The sequence below is a fragment of the Oryzias latipes genome, chromosome 9, assembly GCF_053564925.1.
Source record: "Oryzias latipes strain Hd-rR chromosome 9, Olatipes_Hd-rR_3.1".
Taxonomy (NCBI): domain Eukaryota; kingdom Metazoa; phylum Chordata; class Actinopteri; order Beloniformes; family Adrianichthyidae; genus Oryzias; species Oryzias latipes.
In genome coordinates, this window is record NC_136245.1 from 3,210,489 (window position 1) to 3,232,566 (window position 22,078).

At 48.6% G+C, this 22,078-nt stretch overlaps 1 protein-coding gene across 2 annotated transcripts; it reads left to right on the forward strand.

Moving 5' to 3' along the window:
- The first annotated feature begins 712 nt into the window (after nt 1-712).
- On the forward strand, nt 713-21,499 carry zfr (zinc finger RNA binding protein). 2 transcript variants are annotated; one of them, XM_023958824.2, is made up of 20 exons: nt 713-873; nt 1,019-1,100; nt 4,739-5,021; nt 5,239-5,377; nt 5,492-5,713; nt 5,799-6,034; nt 6,132-6,329; nt 6,984-7,299; nt 7,399-7,589; nt 7,660-7,779; nt 9,004-9,149; nt 9,270-9,426; nt 9,711-9,907; nt 10,025-10,175; nt 11,520-11,661; nt 14,780-14,877; nt 16,248-16,343; nt 16,415-16,526; nt 16,667-16,764; nt 20,731-21,499. In XM_023958824.2, the coding sequence occupies exons 1-20, from the start codon at nt 837-839 to the stop codon at nt 20,902-20,904; spliced, it is 3,195 nt and encodes a 1,064-aa protein (XP_023814592.1). In that variant the 5' UTR covers nt 713-836; the 3' UTR covers nt 20,905-21,499. The 2 variants fall into 2 exon arrangements, 1 of the variants encoding a protein (XP_023814592.1); XR_013658048.1 differs by lacking the exon at nt 14,780-14,877.
- The last annotated feature ends 579 nt before the right edge of the window (nt 21,500-22,078 follow it).

The following is a 22,078-nucleotide window of genomic DNA, read 5'->3' on the forward strand; positions in this document are numbered from 1 at the left end:
ATGCAAACTGTTAGTGCAAAGGTGAGCTAACACCTGTGCTCAGGTGAGTGTTTATGTTCTTCTAAAATGGATGGAGGAATGTGAAAAGAAGGAGGGAGAGCGCCCAGCCACCCCAACACCAAGACCCCCGCCGCAGCAGCAGCGGCAGCCGGAACCCCCCAACGCCACACGGGAGCCGGTAGAGAACAAACAAAATTGATTTTAAGAACATTTTCTGGTGAAAATTAAAGTTATGAATGACAACTTTTTTGGTATTATGCAAACAAAACCACAGAAAGCTCTTCTCTACATGAAGCCAACAAAACATCCTCACTTTTTGGACACATTGTCATTTAGAGATTTCTGTGAAATATGCAAATCTAAAAAATAACAAGATTAAAAAAAATACTAGAAAGAATTTAAAAAATTAAAGTTAAAATGTATTGTGCTGTTAGGGTATCTAAAGGCTTAATGTGTACATTAGCAGTGTTTGTGTGAGTGTGTGTGCGTGGTGGTGGGGGGTATCGTTTACAGTTAGTTTGTATATATTTCCTGAAAAACCAAAATAAGAGGAATCCTGAAAATCAAGCCATGCAAACACTTCATTATCATTTTACAGTAACAAAAGGTTGTTTTTATAAAATATATGTTTATATAAAATACGTGACTTGAATGAGTCAATTGTTGTCAGTGTTCGTGTGAAAGGCTGCAGCTCCGGCTCGTGCCTCAGACTGAACGGAGGCCGCAGCCTGCGTCACATTGTCAGATCATGTTCCACGGCGCATGCGCCACACCGACCCTTCCGGTCGACATGTAGAAGCCGCAATTCTGCTCTGGTCTGACGAACCTTAGAACCGATGATTCCCATATGTCCAGTGGTGTCCTTCACCTACGGTGAGTTTTCGGAACCGAGCTCGGCTCATGAACCCCAAACAGGTGTCGTATTTTTCGCGCCTCTCGTGCAGCGGCTAAAACCTGTTTAGCTCGGCCTGGTACTGCTGGTTCTGATCCGGTCTGTGTGTGACTGTGTCCTCCGCAGTGCCCAGCCGGCTCGGGGAAGATGCCAAGATGGCTACCGGAAATTATTTCGGATTTACCCACGGAGCCGCGGCCCAGTACAGGTAAGAGGATCAGGACACCCATCGGCCTGCGCCGGGGAGATCCGCAGCGGGGCGGCCGGGCGGAGCGATCCGCGCCGCATTGTTCCCGCGGGGGGAGGGGCGGCCGGGCCTCCGCCGCCGTGGAGGACGGGAGTCAGCGGAACGGCGGGAGCTTAGAGGGCATTCCGGGCGGGGGGACGGGCTGGGCACCGGACCCGGATTCCGGTTAACGGCGCTGACTAAAGATAGGTTAAAATCAACTAGAAGAATAAAGATCGACGGATTAATTTACCCACTAACAATAATTGATGATGGGGGAACTACTTTTTTGTTTTTTTTGAATTAACTAAAAACAATTAAACAACAACAACAACAACAACACTGACTATAGGGCTATAACGATTCGTTTGTGGTTATTGATCCGATTCATTGTCGATATCGGTTTTTCTGAAAGATCCGATTCACTGACCTAAAAATGGATTTTTGGCTAAAACTTGAACCAGTGACTCAGAAACAAACACCTGGTACTGAACAGAGCAGAGGAAGTTTTCCAGATTCCTTATAATCGATTTATTTTATCTTGAAACCCTTTTATAATGGTGCCATAGCAGCCTGCTTCACACAGATGGTAGAAACATAAACTGATCAATTACATTGATTAATGGTGACACCCCTTACTGACAATGAACGGTTGACACCACTAACACATGTAAACAAAATCCCCTAAGACTATTCCATGGCGTCACTGTAAAAAACCCAACAGCTTCGTTAAACGACGCTGTTTACCAGCACTAACCAAAAGACTGACCAGCAAAACGACCCGACCAGCTGACAACATGGAATGAAAAATGCAGCACTGGCGACTAAACCGGTAAACCCGAACCCTTCCTGACCCACCACACAGACTGAAAACACTGGAGACGGCCGGTTCTGATCCTCCGTTTTCAGTAGCAGCATATGAAGTTTATTTTTGATCAAATCACATTAAAATAAAACCAGAAATCTTCTTCTGGATTCTTCTTGGATTCTCTCCTCTGTGGAAGAAAATCCACCTTCAAAATCCTCATTGAGAGAAAGAAGACCGACTCGTTTGGATCGGATCTACGTGTCTTCTGAGTTTTAATCCAGTGATGGTTTGATGAAGCTTTGTGAAGCATTCGAAGCGTTTCATTGTAGAGGTTTAAATAAGAGCAAAGCTTCCTGAAGCCAGAGGTCAAAAAGGATAAACGAGTCGAGTCGTTGTGACATTTGTTATCTCAAAGTGAATCTTGTTTTGACAGTGTAAACAGAAGCCCGCGGAACCCGTATTTTTCTGCTAACTCAGTTCACAGCGGCTGGAAGACGAGAGAAATCCAATGGAAGGAAAGATGGTGAACAGACCTGTAAAACTATTGTTTTTGCAGTGGAATTCCTGCTGAATGTTCTTCAGCTCAGTGACACTCCCCTATTAGGGGAATAAAACAAAGAACTTCTGCCATCACAGATATTTGTAGCTTTATTTGTTATTATTTTTTACATGCCTTGCTAGAGAAAAGCATCAATATGACTTCAGCAACAGAGCAAACCTTCTTTTTATTGTGTGCTCCGTCTCAGACAGCAGATGTGTTCTGATCCAAAACAATGTCAAATCCCCCCCCCCACATTGGGAATTGTTTCCTGAACCATTCAGGAGTTCTGTCCCACTGGCGAACCCTTCAGACGGACTCCCAGTTTAAACTGGCCTCACTTCTTATTAGACATCAGAGCCTCAGCGCCATTTCCCTGTTTTTTATTCCCGTAATGAGATGGCGTCCGTCTGGCGTGACGACACCTTTGACGTTTGGCTGTAAACGGCCTCTCAGCGTTTCAGGCTCGGCATCGACCGTCCGGGTTTCCCAGGAGCCCGACGCGAGCAGCAGCACCAACACGCTTTAGGGCAAATCTGAGCCGCTGCTGCACGCCATCATGCGGAGGCGTGCAGCAGAGCGTCACGCTCCCCCTCCACGCTGAAGAACAAAAACAGCTAAAGTTGGCGCAGGCGTTCAGAAACGGACCCATCTCTGTCTTCTAGTACGTGATCAGTCAATACTGAAAGGCTTGGACGTTCATGTCTCACATAGATCACTTTGGTCTGTTTACCGCTGCCACACGCCTGTTTTGACCCACAAGTTTCTGTTTTGAAGCCAGTATTTGACACACAAGTGTAGAGATTTTAATAATGACATATCAATAAATGAAAAGCTACCAGAAATGCTGCTATTTTGTCTGAAAAATGACAAATGATTTTTGAATTAAAGACATTATAATAAATAGTTTTTCAGTGTAGTTTGGTGTGTTGTGTTGTGTTGTAAGTATCGGCGTTTGCCTCAAACTTGTTACACAACAGAGCAAACAAAGGGCCGATGGGCGTTTGCTGCCCACCCTCTGCAGGGATGCTGGGAAAGGTTTGAATCCTCCATCCATCCATCCATCTTCCTCTGCTTATCCGGGACCGGGTCGCGGGGGCAGCAGACTGAGCAGAGATGCCCAGACTTCCCTCACCCCAGCCACTTCCTCCAGCTCCTCTGGGGGGACCCCGAGACGTTCCCAGGCCAGCCGAGAGACGTAGTCTCTCCAGCGTGTCCTGGGTCTTCCCCGGGGCCTCCGCCCAGTGGGACATGCCCGGAACACCTCTCCAGGGAGGCGTCCAGGAGGCATCCGAACTAGATGCCCGAGCCATGTCAACTGGCTCCTTTCGATGTGGAGGAGAAGCGGTTCTACTCCGAGCTCTCCGCGGGTGACCGAGCTTCTCACCCTATCTTTAAGGGAGCGCCCAGCCACCCTGCGGAGGAAGCTCATTTCAGCCGCTTGTATTCGGGACCTTGTTCTTTCGGTCATGACCCATAGCTCATGACCATAGGTGAGTACTGGAACGTAGATCGACCGGTAAATTGAGAGCTTTGCTTTTCGGCTCAGCTCTCTCTTCACCACGACGGACCGATAGAGCGACCGCATAACTACGGACGCTGCTCCGATCCGCCTGTCAATCTCACGCTCCGATCTTCCCTCACTCGTGAACAAGACCCCAAGGTATTTAAACTCCTCCACCTGGGGCAGGTTTGAATCCTGTCAGGTCTAAAGAGACGGCTCCAAACGCAGCTTCGGCTTGCTCATGAGCACCACTGCACACACGGCTCCAGCGCTCCGGTTGTGTTTACATGGTAAACACCTGCCTAGGTTCTGTTCCAGCTCAGTGCATACATGTTACAGAGCTGTTTGACAAAAAAACAAGCGTTTAATAACAAATTAGGCTTTGCAGTTTGTTTTGTCATGAAAAACAGAAAGAAATCTACGTCTTTGTTTTTCGCTGGTTTAGTTTGAAACGTAAAAACAAACCATAAAGGAAAAATCTTATGAACTTTTTGAATATGTATTAAAACTGTGGTTGTTACTTGTGAGGCAGTTAAATTAATTCATGATGCTTCCTATTCAATTCAAACTCCACTTCCTGCCGTTTATTATGTTGTGCTTGAATGGTTGCATTATGTGGGGCTTTTTACTGGATAAATGGAAATTAAAATATATTAAATTGATTAAATGACGGTCATTTATAGCTTCTAGAACTGAGAACGTTACAGATAAAAACACATCTTGATCTTTCCCTTTGACCTCCTGACATTTGCCCCTCATTGTTGCCACAGCCAACAGCCGACGGCCGGGCTGGCGTACACCCATCCCACCACGGTAGCCAGTTACACCGTTCACCAGGCTCCCGTGGCGGCCCACACCGTGGCGGCGGCCTACGCTCCCACCGCAGCCACGGTTGCCGTGGCTCGACCGGCGCCCGTTGCCGTGGCAGCCGCTGCCACCGCCGCTGCCTATGGTGGATACCAGCCGGCCCACGCCGCCACCGACTACACCTACACGCAGCGCCAGCCGGAGGTCCCGCCCCCACCGCCGCCAGTCACGTCGCAGAACTACCAGGTACGGCTCGGGTTCTGCTCAGGTGATGTGACACTGACTTGAGAACCGAGCAGTCCTCGGTCCGTTTAAAGCCTAAATCTTTCCTGCTAGAACAGACTCCTGTGTGCAGTGCTGGTGTTGCCATGGCAACAGCTGAGCGACTTCTAGCTGCTGTGAGGCAGCAGCCATTTTGCTCCTGTGCTTTGGTTTTAGTGCTCCGTTCTCCCGTTTCCTGCAGGACTCGTACTCGTACGTGCGCTCCTCCGCCACGGCCATGTCGTACGACAGTAAGCAGTACTACCAGCAGCCCACGGCCACCGCAGCAGTGGCCGCAGCTCAGCCGCAACCCAGCGTCGCCGACTCCTACTACCAGACAGGTACGCCGCCACCTCCAGGTGTCCATCTGCACCTCCACGCAGGAAAACTAAAGACGAGCAGATGATAGAGAACTGAAATCCTATTAATATGAAATGACCTTCTCCTTGTCCCAGCTCCCAAACCCGGGTACAGTCAGGGCGTGACGTCCTACACGCAGACCCAGCAGACCCGCCAGGTCACCGTGATCAAGCCAGCTGCCCCCAGCCCGGCGTCCTCCACCTTCTCCATCTACCCGGTGACCTCCACGGTGCAGCCTGTAGCTGCCGCCGCCGCCTCAGTCGTCCCAACGTACTCCCAGAGCCCAACGTACAGCACCAACGCCGTCACATACTCCGGTGAGATCCAGAGATGTCCGGTGTAACTCCCGAGCTCTGGCAGGTGTCCTGATCTTTCTGTTCCTCCTGCGTTTGGGCTCCTCAGGAACCTCGTACTCGGGCTACGAAGCGGCCGTGTACTCTGCAGCCTCCAACTACTACCAGCAGCAGCAGCAGCAGAAGCAGGCGGTGGCGGCCGTGGCGGCCACGGCAGCCTGGTCCGGCAGCCCCTTCGCCAAGAAGCCTGCTTTCCAGAACAAACAGCTGCGACCCAAACAGCCGCCCAAACCGCCCCAGATCCACTATTGCGACGTGTGTAAGATCAGCTGTGCGGGCCCGCAGGTGAGCCGGCCTTTCCTGGCGCCCGCTGATGGCGAGCGCCGCTTTCTTCTCCTTTGACGTCATGAAATAACTCTGATGGTTTCTCTGAACGCTGCAGACCTACAAGGAGCACCTGGAAGGCCAGAAGCACAAGAAGAAGGAGGCGGCGCTGAAGGTGTCTCAGAGCAGCAGCAGCACAGGGGGCGGAGCCATGGCCCGCAGCGCTCAGAACCAGCTCCGCTGCGAGCTCTGTGACGTCTCCTGCACTGGTGCCGACGCGTATGCCGCCCACATCCGTGGCGCCAAGCACCAGAAGGTACGTCGCTCCGCAGCTCCCTCTGATGAACCTGATTAGTGACGGAACTGGAGCATTCTGGGTTCTGAAGGTTTATCTGCTGCAGTTAAACCATCAGAACAAACTGGTTGGAACTACACATGTGTTTGGCTAGCTGCCAGGTCCAGACATGATTGTAATGTTCTGGAGTTCTGATCTGCTGCATCTACCGACTCCACCCTTGAGCGTCGTCCCACAGGTTCACATCGTCTGACCGCCTCAGTTCTGGGCTTCACCTGGCTCCATCCACACAGAGATGCACAAACTCCACTCACAAGTTTGAATTGGAATTTTCAAAGAAGAGGAGGACCTGTAAACGCACCTCCTCTGCTCCTGAGCTGAGCGTGCTCGTGTCTGTCGATGCCATGTAGCTGGCGGTGGGGGCGTGGCTTTAGGCGCAGGCAGGGCTACCACCCTGTGGCTGCTTCAGTTCCCCGTTTGATTAGAAAGAATTGGAACTAAAGATGTAAAATAAACATAAATGCGCCTCAAACTGAACTGCAGTCGTCAAAGGTCGTGAAAACCGTCTGACCTCTGGGTTCAGGGTCATCAATCGGGTTCTGGATCGTCACACAGATAAAAAGTTCCGGTTTTATTCTGGTCCGAAACAGAAGCTAACTTTCCCTCCTGTTCCAGGTTGTAAAGCTGCACACCAAGCTTGGAAAGCCCATTCCCTCCACCGAGCCCAGCATAGTGACTCAGACGTCGTCCTCCGTCACCTCGGCTTCCAGTAAGACCACCACCGCCGTCCTGGGCGGCTCCAGCAGCGCCTTGAGCGCCTCAGCCAGCTGCTCGTCGGCCGCCAGCCTGAGCTCCTCCTACATGAAGCCCGCCAGTGCTGTCAGCGGTTCTGCAGCGGGCGTGAAGAACCCGCTGGGCCACGGCCCGCCTGCCGCCGGCTATGCTGCCGCGGCCGCTAAGAAGATCTGCACCCCTAAGATTAACTTTGTCGGTGAGTGAGAAGATCTGCACGCGCTCAGTTGAGTGCGACCTTCACGCACACCACCTCTCCGTAAACAGACGGGTTTCTTCTGCTCTCACGGGATTTCAGGAGGTAATAAACTGCAGACCACAGCGAAGGCCGAGGAGAGCAGGTCAGAGGTCAAAGTGGACACCTGTAAGCCCGTGGCGCCCCCATCAGGATGCCTGGACAAGGCGGATGTTTGTGACGCCCTGTCGCCGTCTGCCCTGGTGGCGCTGCAGAGCGACGTGCAGCCCGTCGGGCACGACTACGTGGAGGAGGTGAGCGTTGGCGAGAGCCGCTTGTGGCTCAGAGGAGGCGGACCTCCTGACGAGCGGCGCTGTGTTCCAGGTCAGAAACGACGAAGGCAAAGTCATCCGCTTCCACTGCAAGCTGTGCGAGTGCAGCTTCAACGACCCCAACGCCAAAGAGATGCACCTGAAGGGCCGCCGGCACCGGCTGCAGTACAAGGTGGGTCTGTAGAACCCCAAGGAGCAGGAGCGGACGCTCTTTAGATCCGGTCAGTCATGTTCTGCTCCTCCACCAACGTCTGAAGTCGCGTGTTCCAACTGAAAAACCTTTTAATCACAGGTTTCCCAAAGAGCGGCACAAAACTATGAGCAATAAATGACGTTGAAAGACGATAAACAAACCGTCAGAATCCACAGGGGGGTTAAAGTGAGTCATCTGGCAGCAGAAAAATAAAACACGGTAAAGAATAAAATAGGGTCTTAAGAAAAGCTTCAACAGGAGAAAATGATGGGATGTTTCCCATCTGGAGAGGACGGTGTTATTGAAAGCATATGTACAACCGTACCTGTGCCACAAGACCAGGTTATTCACTCAACCAGTCCATCAATCCTGTATTTATTGATCACCATTTGTGTAGTGAAAGACCCACTCCAATGAAAATGCTGTTTTTGTGTGTGTTTAATGTGATGGAGAACATATTTAAAGGAAATTAAGACACTGGTAAGGTACATTTCTGTCTTTATTCATATCATTGTGAATCAGTAGCAGACGTAGAAGTTGCAGTTTTAAAGTTAGTTCTGTTTGTGATGTATAAAAAGTTGGCTGGGCGAGCTAAAGTCTCCCTGCTCTGCTCCATTCCCATGCAAACGGATCCGTGCACGTCTCCGTTTTCCTCGTCTGAGCTGGAATGTGGATCCAAACTGTACGGCTGGATAGCCGCAAAAGTGCTCGCCCGTTTTTGTTAGGTTGGGGTAACGGGGAGTGGAAGAGGGGGCGGGGTTCCCCGCAACAGCTGTCCTGCCCACAACTCGGAGGTCTAATGAACTCCTGTCGCTTTGCAGAAACTATGTCTCCTAGAAATTGACAGTTTTTAGGTTTTGGCTAAAAACGGCATCACCGTACTTCAAACTGGGAACAGGTTCTTTAGTTCTTCTGAGGATAATCCCTTTGCGTTAATTAAAATGATGCCGTTTCAGTCTGCTTTACTCTGTCTAGTTTTTTAAACTAGATGTGTTTGACTTTAGATGCTGTTTTTCTCACGTTTACAGTTCTTCTGCTGTTAGCTTGTTAATGTACTTCTACAGGAAAGGAGCTTAAACTAAGACAGATATTTGTGGTTAAAGTCCCGCCTCCTGTCGCTCCGCAGACCAGCGGCACGGCCTGCTCTCCGCACGTCAGCGTCAGAAGGTGTTCGAAGTTCTGATTTCATCTTCTGGTTTGCAGAAAAAAGTGAACCCGGACCTGCAGGTGGAGGTGAAGCCCAGCATCCGAGCCCGCAAGATTCAGGAGGAGAAGATGAGAAAGCAGATGCAGAAAGAGGAGTACTGGAGAAGGAGGGAGGAGGAGGAGCGCTGGAGGATGGAGATGAGGTGAGGAAGGCAGACCTTCTGCTGCGGCTCAGCTGTGACTGCAGCTGGAGGAGCCTGAGGCCTTCAGGTTGGGTGGGAAACATGAGTGACGGTTATGAGCCCAGCTGCTTCTCCTTTCAGGCGCTATGAGGAGGACATGTACTGGAGGCGCATGGAGGAGGAGCAGCACCACTGGGACGACCGGCGCCGCCTCCCAGACGGAGGGTATCCTCAGGGGCCCCCCGGCCTGCTGGGAGTCCGTCCCGGCATGCCGGGCTTGCAGCCCCAGGGTCCCATGGTGTGTTCAAAGACCTCCGTGTGAAAGCGCTGCAGTGTACAGACTGAGAGACACACAAAAATGCACTAAGCCTTTTTCCTTTTAGAGCTGATGCATTTGAAGCGTTAAATACATTTTTTGGGGAGTCAGGTTTCTGATTGTTGACCTGGTCACTGAACGCATCATGTGCTCATTTGTGTGGCCTCTCTCTCTTTCTCCCGTTGATGCCCGATAAGCAAGCTCCGGCTGACGGATTCACCTTCGATCAGATTCTTCTCCGTGACCTTTTTCGTGTTTCCCCTCAGCCCCCCCGACGCCCAGATTCTTCCGACGACCGCTACGTGATGACCAAGCACGCCGCCATCTACCCATCGGAGGACGAGCTGCAGTCCATCCAGAAGATCGTGTCCATCACGGAGCGTGCGCTCAAGCTGGTCTCTGACATCATCACAGAACAGGAAGGCGTCCAAGAGGAGGACAAGGAGGCGCAGGCGAAGGACAGGTGAGGGCAGACTCCGCCTTCTTCTCACCTGCTCTCCACCTGTTATTGAGCTTTTGAGGCAGAGTGTTGTGAGCTTCCTGCTTTACTGTATTTGTGTGTTTTGTGTCAACCCTCCAGAGCCCTGAAGGGGGTCATGAGGGTGGGAGTTCTGGCCAAAGGCCTGCTTCTTCGCGGCGACAAGGACGTCAACCTGGTGCTGCTCTGCTCCGAGAAGCCCACAAAGACCCTCCTGAGCTCCATCCTGGAGCACCTGCCCAAGCAGCTGACGGTAGCAGCTTCACACCTGTCTGGACTTTATGGCATAAATGAAACCGGTGCACGTGGGCCGGCTGTGGTGCAGCGGTCAACCTCTGTTCGGCAGGTTTGAGTCTTTTCCCGCTCCTATGTGGGAGTGTCCTTAGGGCAAACACTGAACCCCACCTTGCCTCTGGTGGAAGGTTGGTGCCAGTTTTCGGCGGAGGAATCCACGTGTGCGCCGTTTACTATGTGGCGTGTGCTCAAGAACGTGCTTGGTGCATTCTTGAGTGCATGTTTGGCATGAGGTGGTCACACAACTGGACCGTGGCCTCCGGATACTCGCACATAAACTCACAGTTGGAGGACGCTTGAAGCTGGTGAATCTTCCTCCTTTTACCGCTCTTCTCGATCCCCCCAGGAATTCGCAGTGTTGCGATTGCAACTATTAGCGCAAATTCAAGCAAAACCATGCGTTTGGTTGCACACACTGCAACTTTTTCACTGCAACTTTGACCAATGACACATAACAGCAGTCGCGTTGTTCCGCCACCGTGGCTCCTCCCATTAGCCGTCTCTGTTTTTCTCTTCAAGCCGTGCGTCGAGGGTCAATATATGCATGTTTGTGCTGAGCGCGAAGGGGGGTGGAGGGGGCGGTGCCACGCCCAGCAGCAGCACAACATGAACCGAGTGTGAGCGAAAGACGGCGAGTGCCCAACAGCATAAACGACACAAAAACCTAAAGAAACTGAGTGAGACTGGAAAAAGAAGCCCGATGTGGAAACATTTCCCTGTTATTGATGATCCAAAGGTAGAGCGTCTGCAGGGAAATGAGTCCACATAGACAAACCTGTACAGACACCTGAGGGAACTTTCTCCAGTCATTACTGACTGAAGAAACGACACCAGCTCCTCAACAGTGACTCACTCACCTGTGCTGCTTTTGAAATGGATAGAGAGGAAGATTCTGTGGAGGACATGTAGATCTGAGGCTTCATCTGCTTATGCTGTTTGGTTTTTAAAGGTTTATCATTTCTCTCTGTTTGGGTTATTGTGAGCAGGGATGACTTAAAGTTCATTTTGGATTCAGTGCTGTAGAGGGCGAGCTGTGCGGTATTTTCCTCGTGCATTTATCCCAATACAAAGAGCTGGACTATGACGATGGGAAGTTTTTTTGCATAATTCAAATTTGGGAGATGCCTGTCGACGAAAAAAAAAAAAATAAGGCTTACCGGTTCCACTTTGAATGTGCTTTCAGTGGTGGTCGGCGTGAATCCGCGTGCGGTCACAAGGACTTGTGTGGCAGCGGCCGGCGTGAACGTAGCTTTGGTGTCGGATGGAACCAGGAACGACTGTTTCTCTGTGCCCCTGTCCTCAGGTTGTGACTCCAGAGAAGTACGAGGTGAAAGGATCCATCCAGGAAGCGGCCATCATTCTGACATCCTGCAGCGATCCAAAGATGCAAGTGACAATCACGCTGACGTCGCCCGTCATCCGGGAGGAGGCCGGTCGGGAAGGAGGTTGGATCTCCATCGCAGCCTTTTCCATAGAACCTCTTTTCTGGTCTTTCTGCTCTTCTTCTCTGAAATCAGTTTCACCATGTTGGTTGATGCCCTGAAGAGCACCGTCTGCTGGCACTGCCCGCTGCTTTGGCTCTGTTACTGCGGTCCACGCAGCCACACCTGATTCCTGCAGGGTTTGAACCCGAGACCAGAATATCTGCCAACCAGCACATTCACACACATGCAGCTCTCCCTAAGTTAGGCGTGGAAGCCCTCCAGAGCGCCCCCCCCCCCAGCCCAGTGTCTGTCTCAGTGAATGCTCGGCTACATCAGGGAGTGTAGACTGACAGAGGTGAAGTGCCAGCAGTCCTGCTCTGCCTCCTCGGCTCTGTAACTCTGACCTGTTCTTATCCTTGGAAAGCATGATCAGTGTTGCACTGTGTTGGGTCTAGTCCAGGTTTTGTTTTGTTTCCTGTGTTTTTCAGGAGATTGTTTCCATTTGTACTGTTGGCGATAATCAGTGGAAGGCATCGATTACTCTCCCCTCTCCACATCTACTCTGATGTGAAAATTCCCGCAGAAGACAAATGGATAACACATCTGTTCCTGCAGCTCAATTCGACCGTAATCTTCTTTGAATTCTCAAATCCAGATCTGGCAGAGAAGACGGGATGCAGTTTTCCCACAGGAAACAAATCTTCCTTTTGTGTGCTGGTGACCCGTTCACCATGCTCGGGGCCCGGTTCTGACCTGCTCCCCTGAGGGGACAACAGCCTTGACACTAATTGGACTCCAAATTGGGCTGAGCCAATCGGATTGGAGCAAAGTCGTAGACTCCCAGGTTTCCTCCGATCCCATGAACGTCTCTGGTTTTGTCTTCAGTTACCTGCTGACTGAAACAACGGTTAACCGTGAGCCCCTCTGTGTCCTTCAGTCTTTTGGGAGGGGGGGGGTCAGTTTTGGATGACGGCAGCTGTGGAGGAACCTGTGGTTGTTCCTGAGCTCAGCACTGGGGGTTTGGTTCATTCTGCTGCTGCCGGGGATGCATGCAGTGACTCTAACCCCTCTGTTCTCTGCTGCTCTCACCGATCTCTCAACCACGGCTTCCTCCTCTGCGGCATCAGCAGAAACTCCAATAACATACACATCTATGCATGTATGTCATGTATATGTTTGCTACGGGGGTGTGCAGTCGGTCAGACATGAGAAACGAGCGCAGGGTCTACGATGTCGGAGCAAAGCTCTGCCGCTCATTTGTGCATCAGTGAGACGTTAACTTTCAGTGCAAACTTGAGCGCTTTTCTTCGGCGAGCTCGTTAGCACGGCACCCCAAAGCTAAGAAACAAACCCAGCCCGTGTGAGACTGGACACGGTCGCAGTCCGTACTGAGAAGAACATGTTCTGGTTCTTGGGAAGGGAAGATCCATGTGGACAAGCGGCGCTGAAGAGACACGCAAATTGAAACTGATTCGGTGCCGTTTTGTTCAGTTGTACTTCAAAGTGAAGCTTAAAGCCTTAAAGGAGACCCTGGCCCTTCTGAAAGCTAGTTTGCTCCGTCTTCCCTTGTGATCTGTACCGTTCCAGAAAGGATCAGAGATGATCTAGTGGACTCAGCTTTTTCTTCACCACGCTACACCGGTACAACGTTCGCATAAGTCCAGATGCCTCTTGATTCCACCTTCTCTCACTTGTGAACATTATGGCCACTTTGCTTTAAACCCCTCTGCCTGGGGCCCTGACTCCTTTTGAGCCCTGAGGGGTCATTCTTCCATTTTTTTGAAGGTGAACGATGGCTCCAAACTTGGACATGCCGATTCGCATCTTAGCTGATTCACACTCCTCTGCAAACTGCTCCAGCGAGAGCTGGAGGCCTGGTGTGAGCAGAAGGATCACATCATCTGCAAATAGCAGAAATGTGACCCTTAAATCCCAACCCTTCACCTTTTGACTGTCCATGAAAGTCCAAACCTTCCAAAACTTTCTCCAGGTAAGACTGCGGCTCACTGAACACTTGAGCTATGTTCACGTCGGGCATGTGACGCGCGTTCAACAACTGCACGGTTGCTGTCTGACACAAGCTACCTGATACCGCCCCCTGCAGTTGGAAGAGGCTTGGAGCGAAATGTCGAAATCTTGCAAATCCTGCTCCAGGCTTTTACTTTCACAGCTCTATTCCAATATATGAAAGATTTGGGGGGGGGGGTATAATTCCAGCCCGGCGCAAACCACAATTATGAACGTCTCCTCCAGGATCAGTCCCAAACACGTGTTTACGTGTTTTTTAAATAGGAAGTGGAAGGCGCGTAGCTGTACATTCGATACGCAGAGGTCGTATGGACATCTGGTCAAAACTTTTCTAGTGAGGCGTTACAAGAATGCAGTCCTAGGGTATAATGTCTCTAGAAACATCTGTGGTCTCAGAAGTGGTGGGAAGTGCGGACGGCTGTTCGGAGCCCCGTCAGTCTAACCAGGTAAATTTTCCCTGGACCCGTTCACCCAGAACCGTGCGTCGTTGGCGAGCGCGTGAAGCACACCCCCGAGAACGTATCCATGCTCGTACGTGCATACATGTGTGTGACGACATGTCCGTACTTGGTGCAGACGTGGAGTGTGTGTCAGGTGGAGCTCAGAGACCAGACTGTCCTCCAGCACAGAGCTTACTCGGTCCTCAGAGGTTCATTGGGGTCCAACGGTTCGGAAGGATTTTTGACCAAGGTTTTCTCACATCCCAAAAACTTTGCCACACCTACTGCTGCCACGCCCTGTTTTATCAGGTCCCAACTGCCCCAACATTCAACCAGCGGCGCCTCACCCAGGCCTGCCAGTGAACTGCAGAAAACGTAACCATCCTCTGGACTTTCCTGAGGGGGGAATTACCTGATAAAGTGGCGCGGGCCTCCAACCAATTCAAGTCAATTCAGCCGGATTGTTCTGAAATGTAAAGCAGAGTTCATGTCAGTAACAGTCCTTCATGCACCCACATCCATGTGCTCTGATACCAGTCATGAAAAGCTGTTGGTTGTCATGCAAACACACGTGGGTATGTGTGGCAATGTGTTTGTTGTCTGCAAGCCTGGCTGACCTGGTCAAACACCCGTTCCTCATCACCATGTTGACACTTGAAATCCATTTTTAGATGTAACCTCGGGTTTGGTGAAAGACCCAGCGGACGTCTTGGACAGGCAAAAATGCCTTGACGCTCTGGCTGCTCTGCGCCACGCTAAGTGGTTCCAGGTTCGGAACATCATTTTACTTTCTTCTTGTAGCCTTATGAGATGCATCATCTGTTAACTCGTTTATCTGTGCTCCTACACATTTGGGTTCTACTAGAGATGCAACCACTCCAAGTTTAACCGCTGGATTTCCTTTTGGGATCTGCAGAAACCGACGTATTTTTGGTTTTTTTCAAACCTTTAGGTAGCCGTAACGTGAAACGGTGTTCATGAACAAAAAAGTCAAATATTTACATTTTCCTGAATTTCAATCTCAAACTTTGAATTTATTTCTTTTCGTTGCCTTAATTTGCTTCTCCTTTTTAATGCATATGTGATTATAATTGGCCAACCTAAAGCAGCTTCAGGGATCATCTGTTTGCCGATTCCTGATCCATTCAGTTCACTCGTGTAGTTTTGTCAGTTTTCCTTCAATAAAACTGGATCTATACAAGGATGAGAATTAGCCAGCGGCGGCGACGACGCCTCTCCTGCTGGTCTATCCTGTTCAACACGCGGACCTCTGCAGCGAGAGCGCGTGTCTGCGCACGTGTCTGCGCACGTTTCTGCGCACGTGTCGGCCTCCTCTGTGGTTTTGTTTCCGACTCGTTCAAATACATCAAAGACGGAGAGAAAAAAAACCCGTTTTAAATAGAAAATCAGAGGTTGTGGTCAGGGGACGGAGTGGTGCATCTCTAGTTTTTACTTTGCCATAAACGGGAAATAATTTAGTTCTGTTCAAAGCAAACTTCTAATCAAGGATGCCAGCAAGAACAACAGGACCTGATTGACCTCCATCACGATGTCAACCTCAATCCTTCCATAAAACTGCAATTAGAAACTTTGGCATCCTTGTTTGGCTCCTGAATTGTTGAATTCTAAATCCAGTGACTCCATAAGGCTGCACAGTAACAGCACAGAGTGCCTTTGTCAGCGTTTGGGTTCATCCTTTAACTCTTTAGAACGGGGACTGAGAGAAGAGGGAACATCTGAGTGCTTCCCTGCCAGTTTGCTGCCTGAGCAAAAGCGTGGCAAAGCCATTCCGATTTCCTTGGTTCTTTCAGTCTCTGAACGCTCCTCGGGCGGACTGTCACACTTCTCAGTCCCTGTTTGTGAATTACCTGGAGAGACGCGGGCTCAGGGTTTAATGGATGCGGAGAAACGACCGTTTCTCCTGCATCTTTGAAACTTTGAGCTCCTTTACTAACTAGGAGGTACAAGACTACTGGGAATGGCAGCTGATTGCAAACAGTTCTGGCTTATCCACCTCAGACTGAGCTTCCATTATGCACAGTAGTGTTTGGACCTCTATGATGGAACTGATTCAACTGTTTTGGTCCATGTCTTGACCCTCCGAGTCGCCCCATAAATCTAACTCTATTGCATCAAAAGGCTAGAGCCAACGGCCTTCAGTCCTGCGTGATCATCATCCGGATCCTGAGGGACCTGTGCCAGCGAGTCTCGACGTGGTCCCCCTTCCCCAGATGGGTAAGCTCTGCTTCAGGCCTCTGCTGGCAGGGACCAACCGGTGTCTCACCTGTGCACTGCTCCCCCTGCAGGCCATGGAGCTGCTGGTGGAAAAGGCCATCAGCAGCGCCTCCGCGCCGCTCAGCCCGGGCGATGCGCTCAGACGCGTTTTTGAATGTATTGCTTCTGGAATTCTGCTCCCTGGTAAGACGCTGTTCCAGAGTTTTCTCCCTGCTTTGGAGAGAGGTGCTGAGTGAGGTCAGACCGACGATCCACTGCAGGTCCGTTGCTGATCTATTGTGGATCGGCACCAGAACCTTCAACGTTTTTGTGCTACCTCACAGGTGGACCTGGACTAATGGATCCATGTGAGAAGAAGCCTGTGGATACCCTGTCATCTTTGGGGGAGCAGCAGAGGGAGGACATCACATCCAGCGCTCAGGTATGAACTTCTCCTGCCTTTACGCCAGGCGTAAAAGCGTCATTTTAAAAAAAAAAACGCCTCGGGTTTGTTTTTTTGGTTTGACGCACCGCGTCAAAAACTATACGACCAATGAGAATGGTGCTTTTGCACACGTTTGTGGAGCTTCTGAAGTTACAGTAAAACACAACTTGGGGGCGCTCAAACACAAAACTGCCTTGCTGAGCACACATACGTCACGGCAAAGAAGATATACGCCAAGTAGCGTCTACACTGCCGCGAAGAAATAATGACGGACATTCTAAAATATCCCCGAAAACACTCATGATACATTTTCAGCTCTTGTACCAGTCGATAAAACTCCCCATGTTCTTCTCTTTTTGTAACTATGGGATGTACCCAAAATCGGCGTCTTTTCCGGCGTCTTTCATCATTCAACAGAACAATAAATTCTTCATCTCTGGAACTGAAGCTACTGGTGCTTGAAATATTCATGTTTTCTTTGTTTGATTCTGACAAGCGCGTAAATACTCGCTCTCTTCTTCTGAGTGAAAAGAGACTTTAAGAAGCGTAAAGTTGCGCAGCGCCACCTTGTGTACAGGAGTATTTCTGATTTACATTAAGCGCCATCTAATGTCAGGGAATGAAATTGCATGTTCACTCGGCTCATCGTCAGCGAAAATCGCCTGGGTATGAACACAAAAAATGTGTTGAAAAACGCTGGCGAATAACGGCTGGCGAATATTCGTCCCGGTGTGTACGGGCCTTAAAGCTTCAGGAAATAAGTAAATCTTTCTACATTCAGGAAACTTTGAATATATTTCAATAAGAATTTTCCACTAAAGCCTGAAGAGCGTACACAATTGCATTTTTTAACGTTTGTTATAGTGCCGTTTAATGGAACTCTGTGGGAAAGACACAACATTGATGAAATTCAAATTTGTTCAATAGCACCTGATCAATAATAGCAGCATGCTGCAGAAAAATGTAGCATTGAGAAGTTCATTTTGATCAAGAGAAAAAGGTGTTCTGAGGTTTAATTTGCCTATTTTTATAAATCACAAATGTATATAAAATCTGTTTAATCATTATAACACAAATATTTTAGTTTAGTTTTTAGTTTAATGTTGATTCTTGGGTTTCACATTTCTCTAAAGTGCTTGAAGTTTGAAATGTCATTTATCACTGAACAGCTGTCAGTTAAAAGATCACTTGGACAAAAACTTGTATTTCTGTTAATAAAATCACAAGAATACTTTTTAATTGTATAAATTGTATATTCAAATGTTCGTTTACATATCTATCAACAGATCGTTAGGTATTTTATCTAGAGTTATTAAAAACCTATTTATATCTGATAAAATTAAAGGAGCTCATATTTCACCTAAAGCAGTGGTCCCCAACCCCGGGGCTGCGGACCAGTACCGGTCCGTGGGTCATTTGGTACCGGGCCGCACAGAAATAATAAATAACATACTTTACTTTCGGTTTATTTTTTTCTGAATCTGAAAGATGTTTTATTTTGAAAAATTGCCTGATTCTCTGTTACATCCGTCTATGTCACTCTTTAAGCGGGCCAAGGCGCTCTTCTCGGTCACGTGATAGGTTACCGGTAAAACAAAACCCAGGAGCTAGCAGAATGAGTAAAAAACAAACGTCTGGAAAGTTTCTTTGCCATGTGGAAAAGGCCCAGCCAGAAGACAGAAGAGGAGCCTTCCACTTCCAAAAAAAAGAAAGCTACATTTAATAGACAGTACTTCTTTTTTGCACCATGAGTGTGGGAAGGGGAGAGGATGACGACTCCTGTGCGATGTTCTATCCATGAGTGTCAAAATTAAAGCTCGGGATTTGTGTTGTCACGTATCTGTTCCTCCTTCTGCGTGGCGTTGCTACAGTAATCCTGCGCCAACATCTTAAAGACAGGTCCGTCAAATTGAGAAATGTGCAATAAAGTTTATTGAAAAAAAAGACTGGTCCGTGAAAACTTTGTGTGACGTCATACCGGGCCGCGGCGCTAAAAAGGTAAGGGACCACTGGCCTAAACAACCTAAACACCAGATTTACCTTGACCAGAAGTTAACACATGCCGTAAATTCACACATGCCGTAAATTCACATATGCAGTAAATTCACACATGCAGTAAATTCACACACATGCCATAAATTCACACATGCCCTAAATTCACACACATGCCCTAAATTCACACACATGCCATAAATTCACACATGCAATAAATTCACACATACCGTAAATTCACACACATGCCATAAATTCACACACATGCCGTAAATTCACACACATGCCATAAATTCACACATGCCGTAAATTCACACAATGCCATAAATTCACACACATCCCATAAATTCACACATGCCGTAAATTCACACACATGCGGTAAATTCACACATGCTGTGAATTCACACACGTCATAAATTCACACATGCCATAAATTTACACACATGCTGTAAATTCACACATGCTGTGAATTCACAAACGTCATAAATTCACACATGCCATAAATTCACACACATGCCGTAAATTCACACATGCTGTGAATTCACACACATGCCGTAAATTCACACACATGCCGTAAATTCACACATGCTGTGAATTCACACACGTCATAAATTCACACACATGCCATAAATTCACACACATGCCATAAATTCACACATGCTGTGAATTCACACACATGCCGTGAATTCACACACATGCCGTAAATTCACACACATGCCGTAAATTCACACACATGCCGTAAATTCACACACATGCCGTGAATTCACACACATGCCGTGAATTCACACACATGCCGTAAATTCACACACATGCCGTAAATTCACACACATGCCGTGAATTCACAGACATGCCCTGAATTCACACACATGCCGTGAAGTCACACACATGCCGTAAATTCACACACATGCCGTAAATTCACACACATGCTGTGAATTCACAGACATGCCCTAAATTCACACACATGCCGTAAATTCACAGACATGCCCTGAATTCACACATGCCGTAAATTCACACACATGCTGTAAATTGACACACATGCCGTAAATTCACACACATGGATTAAATTCACACACATGCCGTAAATTCACACACATGCCCTAAATTCACACACATGCCGTAAATTAATACACATTGAATAAATTCACACACATGCCGTAAATTAATACACATTGAATAAATTCACACACATGCAGTAAATTCACACGCGCGCCGTAAATTCACACGCGTGCCGTAAATTCACACACGCCGTAAATTAATACACATTGAATAAATTCACACACATGCTGTGAATTCACAGACATGCCCTAAATTCACACACATGCCGTAAATTAATACACATTGAATAAATTCACACACATGCTGTGAATTCACAGACATGCCCTAAATTCACACACATGCCGTAAATTCACACACATGCCGTGAATTCACACATGCCGTAAATTCACACACATGCTGTAAATTGACACACATGCCGTAAATTCACACACATGGATTAAATTCACACACATGCCGTAAATTCACACACATGCCCTAAATTCACACACATGCCGTAAATTAATACACATTGAATAAATTCACACACATGCAGTAAATTCACACGCGTGCCGTAAATTCACACGCGTGCCGTAAATTCACACACGCCGTAAATTCACACACATGCCGTCAATTCACACAAACGCCGTCAATTCACACACATGCCAAAAATTCACACACATCCCATAAATTCACACACATGCCGTCAATTCACACATGGAGTAAATGGTAAGTTTACACACAACACTATGGATCCTAAATTCGCCACTGCTCCTAAATACACTTTAGGCCCTGAATGCATCATGGGTCCTGAATGCACCACTTCTCATAAAGACATGAATGCACCTTAGTCTCACTGGCCTAAATCTGTTTGTAAAAATGACGTTTGGATTAGGAGCTGGTGTCGTCATGTCAGATGTCCCTTCTGTGTTTCCGTAGTTCGCTCTGAGGCTGCTGGCGTTCCGTCAGATCCACAAAGTTCTGGGCATGGACCCTCTACCACAGATCAACCCTCGCTTCAACAGCCGCAAGCGGCGCCGCGATAACAGTGACGGGACGGACAGCTTTGAGGGCGAAGGCAAGAAAGACAAGAAGGATTACGAGAGTTCCTAGAGCCGAGGTGTCCCTCTGAACCCCCCCCCCCCGGCTGTAAATGCGCCCGTGTTGCTGTGAAACTGTACGTCTGTGTTAGCTGTAGACCTGAAGCTCGCCAGAGCTGTGCGGGGTTCTGAAGCTCCGGTTGGGTTCTGCTCGGGAGGATGAGCAGCTGCGTCCAGACCTCATTGCTGAAGAAGTTTATTATATGAATATGAATTTCTGTGCTTCATGCTGACGTGTAAATCTGTGTTCTTGTTTCAGTGCTAACCCCCCCCATGTTTGTACGTCTGAGTGTTTGTAATCTGACATGGAAACGGATAGATTTGTTTCGGTTCAGAGTGAAACTGGATCACGCTGCAGTCCCCTGCATTTTAACCAGTTTTGCAGCTCTGAGGAGCCTCTCACACCTCTGGTCCTGAATAATTAACAAAGTTTTTACTGGAAGAGAAACTGACTGCAGAGAGCCGCTCTCGCCTTGCTCTGAAGGCTTCACCTCGCCCCCCCAGCCCAATAAAAACCTTTTCAGATGGAACCATGCCTCATTTACCTCTAGATGGCACTGTGCTCATGTTTGACCGTCTGCTTATTAAACAAACATGCTTTAAGGGCAGATTTGTGGTTTTCTTTGGAGTTCCTCTTTTTTTGCCTCTGCTTCATGGACAGCTGGAGGGTCGGACCTCTTTCGGGGCCGAGTCTGGACGGCTGAGGGCCACTCTTGAGACAACCAGGAACGCCGAAGCAACAGCACGTTTGCTCTCAACGCTCAGGAACAGCAGGATTCATGTATAAGAAAATATCTTCTGACAGAAAAAAATCCAGTCCAGTTGAGAACCTGCATTAGCATTTCAAGAAATCACACCATCAGCCCCAGTGAATGCAAAAGAACCTGCACTGCCCTCTAGTGGGTAATGACACTAGTGGGCATCAAGACAACTATAAAAAGATCCTGAAGTTTTATTTTGATTCCCTCTGATTAATGCGGGACAGAAATTCTTCAAAGACAGACGGAAGTAACATTCAGGTTGGGTTTCCTGTCATTATCTGCACTCAACAGCTGCTTTCTGTACATTTCTTACATGATAAACCTATAGATAAAAAGGCAACAACAATTTTCCTCCATCTATCTTCCAATCTCACTTGATCCTTTGGGGTTGCTAGAGCCTGTTAGGATATTACCTGGACAGGTTGC

Bases quoted from the DNA above. Each gene is read 5' to 3' on its own strand.
- zfr (XM_023958824.2), top strand. From the start codon at position 837: ATGATTCCCATATGTCCAGTGGTGTCCTTCACCTACG. The intron at 6,035-6,131 runs GTGAGCCGGCCT...TGAACGCTGCAG, and splicing joins TCAGCTGTGCGGGCCCGCAG to ACCTACAAGGAGCACCTGGA. The intron at 7,780-9,003 runs GTGGGTCTGTAG...TCTGGTTTGCAG, and splicing joins GGCACCGGCTGCAGTACAAG to AAAAAAGTGAACCCGGACCT.